The sequence below is a fragment of the Cervus elaphus genome, chromosome 12 (assembly GCF_910594005.1).
Source record: "Cervus elaphus chromosome 12, mCerEla1.1, whole genome shotgun sequence".
NCBI classification, from domain to species: domain Eukaryota; kingdom Metazoa; phylum Chordata; class Mammalia; order Artiodactyla; family Cervidae; genus Cervus; species Cervus elaphus.
This window is the reverse complement of record NC_057826.1, coordinates 77,179,807-77,186,087: the sequence shown is the minus strand read 5'-3', so window position 1 is coordinate 77,186,087 and position 6,281 is coordinate 77,179,807. Positions and strand designations below refer to the sequence as shown.

The window sequence follows — 6,281 nt, the reverse complement described above, 5'->3', positions numbered from 1 at the left end:
TATGGAGGGAGGGCTCCCCTCTGACACTTACTCTGCAATACCAGGCTCGGTATTGCATGAATCTCTCTCATGTTCAATTTTATTTCTGTAAGTAGCCAGTATCTTCCTGCTGGGCACTGGGCTCAGCATTGGCATTCATTGCTTCATTCGCTTCTTATCAGAACCCTGCATGGTAAATTCTATCAATAACCACAGTGCAGAGCTGAGGAAATTGAAGCATAAAAATTCTTGTCACAATCCTAAGGTCACACAACTAATGAATGCTAGATCTAGAAATACAACTTAAGTCTTTGGTTTTAAGCACTTTGCTCCACTGTCTTCCTAAAGTAGGGTGGACCCAATCTTGAGGGGTTCCAGTCAGAATTGCGAACACACATGCAAACCACCTAGTGCAACACCTTCTCTGTCACAGGCTCTCAACCAGCTGTGGTAATGTACAAGACCTTGGAGGATTGGAAGCCATGGTATGAAATTCCAGATGAGTCTATTTACAAGATAAAGCTCAATATTTTCTGAGGTTTGTTTAGCAGTTTACACAGAAGATTTCATGTATTATCATAAATATCAGTGGTCTGTTATGTTTCTTACTGTTAATGGGAAATCAGTTCCCATTAACTGATGGTAACCACCTTAAATATAAAGTATTACGTTGAGACAATGGGTAGCATCATATAACACAGAAAGAGTATACCAAGCTGTGTTTGCTACTATAGTCTGTTAGTGTTTTCATAGTTGACTTTTGCTCCCACTTCTCAGGATATTTCTACACTACAAGACAAGCAGTAAATACAATGTGACTTAATAGATAAAAATCTCCCATCTTGTGCAACTATTCCAAGCTTTCTATTCATGCAGACCATAGTCATCACATGTGTTTATTTTTCATTTGGAATCAATCACTTTCACATCTGTCTGGCAAAAGCAAAAAAAAGAAAAAAGAAAAAAAAAAACAGCCAGTTTTCTTGAATCCTCTCTCCCTTGAATTTTGCATTGCAAAGTTTACTGAGTGGTTCAATTTTGGCAGCTGCTATTGTGATTATGCTTCCCTACAATTTAATCCAAGATCACTGGAGGGGAGCAGGGAAGCCAGAGAAAGCCTCACAAAATGTTTGAGCAGGACACCAGGTGGCAGTATGTCAGCTTTCATTCTTGCTGCATCCAGTGTGCTAGAGTCCGATTCTCAGGATGGAAAAACAGATTTAGACAAAGGAGTCACAAAGGGGTGACGTATGAGTTGAAACATGAAGGAATTCAGAGGTACATCATGTTCATAGTTGGGTGGATAGCATCACTGGCTCAGTGGTAAAGAATCCACCTTCCAGTGGATTCAATCCCTGGGTCTGAAGATCCCCTCAAGAAGGAAATGGCTACCCACTCCAGTATTCTTGCCTGGGAAACCCAATGGACAGAGGATGAGTCACACACGACTTAGTGACTAAACAACAGCAAAGCATCACAGGAGAGAGGGAAAAACAAGGGACACAGGTCTTGATTGGGAAACAAGCTTGGAGTGTTTAAAGAATGAAATCTCATTGTAGCCCTTGTTTTTTCCAGCACACTGTTACTTAAGAAACTTACTAAAGCATCCGGCACTGTCAACTAGTTAGTGGATGCTTTGCTCATTTACTGATCCTGGGACAGTTGAATCTATGTTTGGGCATTTTCTTTCTTAGTTCCCTTTAGCATCCAGTTTAAACCAGTAATGTCACCACCACTGAGACATCCAGCCACCCAGTTCTGGGGCCAAGTGATTCTCCATAGTCCAGACCTTGCTTCTAAGCAGCCCTCTAAAATGCAACACACTGGCCATAATACAAGGTAGAGAAGCTTTTCACAATTAGAAAAGATAGGGCTCATTCCCAAAGTATTTTTTTTTAAAGGAAATAATAAATCCTATCTCTTAGGGTTTTGTTATTTAAATTAGATAATGAATCTGAAAGGCAAACACAGTGCTTGACATTGAGTAAAGCTCAGTAAATACCAACTTTCTTTTTTCCAGTAAATCCTACCTCTCCTTCAATGTCTAGGTCTGTGACTTGTTACTGTTTGTTCTTTTCTCCACATCAGTTCAATGATGGAAGCATCTAGAAAATTCACTTAATCACTTATTTTCCTGGAGACAGTCATTATTTCTCCCTATTTCCTGGAGTCATATTCTCTTAGCCACACTGATGCTCAGAGTACTGAAACGACCCAGATGGTATGCCTATATAAAGTATTGTTTTCATTTCCCTAATTAATAATAATATTAAGGTCTTTATATATGCATTAGCTATCAGTTATCTTATTTCTGAGTTAGATCTCCAAGATTTTGTCATTCTTTATTATCTGTTTTCTTAATGATTTAAAGGAACTTCTAACATATTCTGCATTTGAGTCCTTTTTCAGAAATATGCACTGCAAATACTGTTTATCAGTCTGTGCTTTGACTTTCAAAACTCTTAGTGGTGATTTATAACAAACACAATTTAAAAATATGTTCTCATGTTCATAAGAAACTGGCTTGGATATTTAGTTTGTTTTCTTTAAACTCTATAAATCTTTCTTTCTTTCTTTTTTAGCTTGGTGGCTTCTATTGCTTCTGATGTGAAGTTATCAGCTCAGTTCAGTCTCTCAGTCATGTACTACTCTTTGCAAACCCATGGACTGCAGCACACCAGGCTTCCCTGTCCCTCACCAACTCCTGGAGCTTGCTCAAACTTAAGCTCATTGAGTCAGTGATGCCATCCAACCATCTTATCCTCTGTATTCCCCTTCTCCTGCCTTCAATCTTTCTCAACATCAGAGTCTTTTTCCAATGAGTCAGTTCTTCGCATCAGGTGGCCAAAGTATTGGAGTTTCAGCTTCAGCATCAGTCCTTCCAATGAATATTCAGGACTGATTCCCTTTAGAATTGACTGGTTGGATCTCCTCGCTGCCCAAGGGACTCTCAAGTCTTCTCCAACACCACAGTTCAAAACCATCAATTCTTCTATGCTCAGCTTTATGATCCAACTCTCACATACCTACACAACTACTGGAAAAACCATAGCTTTGACTAGATGGACCTTTGTTGGTAAAGTAATGTTTCTGCTGTCTAGCTTTGTCACAGCTCTTCTTCCAAAGAGCAAACATCTTTTAATCATTCTTAATGATGTTTCCCAGAATACAATGTCTTGCAAACATCTGTCACAACCAGAGTGGTGGACTTGCAGAATTCCTTATTTAAATTTATGAATTTCCTCATAGCATTGCTCCTGAATAAGGAGATTGCTTTATAGGAAGTCAAGTATAGCAGTGAGGGGAAGTGCTTACTATGAGCAAACAGGTTATGGGATGGGTAATGGAAGAGGTCATTATAAATACCAGCTGTAATGTGATCACTTGCAGGAATGAGAACAATAATACTTATGAAAATTTGTTTTTCATTTTTATATAAATATATTTATGTATTATATTAACCAATTTTTAACCCCCCCTCCCATTTTCCGCCTGTAGTAACATAAGGAAGGTATGTTAACATAACTCAATCTTATATCTTATTTTATCTCAGTAGTGAAGATACAGGATTCAGTGGGAGAGTGTGGCTAGCTAGGAGATAAAATAACATCACCTACAAATGGATAAATGAACTTGCTCTAATCTTTGAAGGATAAGGTTAGAAGGTATTTTGGGTTGAATGAGGAATTACTGCATCATAACAGCAAGAAGTGTGGTGCTGGAGAAGACTCTTGAGAGTCCCTCAGACTGCAAGGAGATCAAAGTAGTTAATCCCAAAGGAAATCAACCCTGAATATTCATTGGAAGGACTGATGCTGAAGCTGAAACTCCAATACTGTAGCCACTTGTTGAGAAGAGCCAACTCATTGGAAAAGACCGAGCCTGATGCTGGGAAAGATGGAAGGCAAAAGAAGAGGGCAGCAGAAGATGAGACAGTTGTATGGTACCAGCAAATCAATGGACATGGATTTGAGCAAACTCTGGGAGGTAGTGGAAGATAGAGGAGCCTGGCGAGCTGCAGTCCATGGAGTCACAAACAGTCAGACACGACTTAGTGACTGAACAGCAACAACAACATGAGCAAGAAGCACAGCTTTCCAATCGTCCTTATTCAAAAGTGGTTAAAAGAGTACAGATGGATGACAAGTTGACAAAGAGGGTACTGTAGCAGCTTTGATCTATCTTAACTAACTGGAAACATCTTTCCCAGAATGTGCTTCCCGTATTGTTCGGACTTAAGAGTTGGCTGCCAAAGGAACTTGTCTAACATTTGGAAGGTCGTTGTGATGAAGCAGCCACAGTTTTTATATTTGGGGGTTTGTTGCAGGGCTCCAGAGACTATGGTTAATTATACATGTTGCTGCTGATCTGATAGCTCATCTTATTATTGACTCACAACTCCTTCACTTCCAACCAAATCTCCTCATCTTCTCTTTGTCTTGGGCCAAGTATGTATGTAGCATGATGCCAAAAGACACCTACTTCTCCTAAGGTCACCCACTACTCTGAAACTGAGGGAGGTGAGACATAGACAAGTTTTAGTGTGTCTTTGTGGGCTCCATTATCTTCATGGTTCTAGTATGTCATTTGAGGTACAGTTCATCCATGCTTCAGTCTCTATCCAGTGTTCTTCTACAAATATTACTCCAACTGACTAACACTAAATTCAGTCTCAATACCAGATACTAAGATAACAGCTTTGTGTACACTCTTTCACCAGGCCTAGCAATTGTCTGAATCCTAATCTTTATAACTAATTTCTTATTCAACACCACTAGTGGTTCTGCTTCTCTGATTGTGCCTTAAGGGACAAAAGCCCAAGAAGAAAGGAGTAAGGAAATGATTTTCATGACGATTAATGATAACTATACCCAGATTTGTGATGTGAGTGTATTTTAGGGAAACTGTCACTTTAAATTATTATGGAGCAAGTTTACAGCTTTAGACAACTTTATACATCTTCTGTATGATTGACTTAAAGTCAAGAATTCAAGAGAACATATTAGTTGACAGTCACTCTGGACACCTGCTTCCAAGTGACATCAAAGAAGCTTTTATTTAGAATTAAATCCTCTGATCCAGACTACAGATGAAGCAACCGCAGGACTACCATTTCTTGTCTGGGGTCTGCAGCTGTGCCTTTCAGCTGGGTCCTGCAGTAGGGGGGCTCTCATTTATTTAGTTCTGGGGTTTTTGTTCAGCTTTTCCTATTACTTCAAGCACTGTGAGTCCTGGAGAGCACAGAAGTACTTTGCAGAATCTTCCAGCTCTAAGGCTGGAATGGTGAGGCTGATGGATTTATGAGCTTTCTGGAAATTTACGGAATAGCGGCCGTCCCTTGCATTCCCATCATCTGAATGCTGACGAATAAGGTAAGTCATCTGTCCACTGGGAAGCTGCTTGTACCAAAAAATGGAGTACTTGTACATGTCCCAACTTGTTTCATACCGACAGTTCAGGGTGACTGTCTTCCCCACTTCACTGACTATGTGTGGTTGGTCTTGAGTAACACTCTGAGCCACACCATATCCTGTGGGAAAAAAAACAACAAAAAGAAAACAGAGCTGAAATAGTGAACAAAATAATGTAGAAATTAGGCTAATTTTGGACCCAAATATTTACAAACCAAACTGAAATCCTAAGATGCTTGCTTTTCTCCAATCCTCCTTTCCTCCCCAAGTCCCTGTGAAGTAACACATGCCTGTGTGCAGTCCTTTCACCCTGAACACTCACACCCATGCCTGGAAGCATCCCTACCAGAGAAGGTGAAGGCCAGGAACACCCAGAGCAGGCTGGAGAGCAGCATGATGCATGGACTCCCCAGGACAAGTGTGTCTACTTCTGCCTCGAGCTAAGATTTCAGTGTCTGTAAGTGCCTGGCAGCACATTTACACAGCACCTGGTTCCTGTGTGGCTCCTCCCCCAGACGGGAGGTGCCATTTGTCATGTTCCTAGACCAGCTGGTCTGTGCTCAGGAGGAAAACAGTTTGGCTCACCACAAACTTTTACTCTGTCTACTCATGTTTCCCTGGTCATTAAATTTGGCAGATCCTGGAAGAGGGCTTGAAAAAAGCAATTAATATTAAAGATTTGAATTGAAGGGAACTAAAGATTAAACAAGTTGACATACACTGGTAATTATTCAGTAAAATTATTTGCCATCCTGTTTAAGATATAATTTTGTATAGCCTATGAAACTTTCTTGAAATCTACTGATTGGTCATTCATTTAGCCTATACTTACTTTTCTCCATCCAGAATCTACTGACTGTTTTAAAACATTCACAGATCTTAGGCCTTCTG

At 40.0% G+C, this 6,281-nt stretch overlaps 1 gene segment (V, D, J or C); it reads right to left on the bottom strand.

The window, feature by feature from the left end:
• Positions 1-5,189: 5,189 nt before the first annotated feature.
• Positions 5,190-5,829, bottom strand: LOC122705817. The segment is given in 2 exon segments: positions 5,190-5,509; positions 5,737-5,829. Coding segments are annotated over 2 exon segments (369 nt in total).
• Between the last annotated feature and the right edge of the window lie 452 nt (positions 5,830-6,281).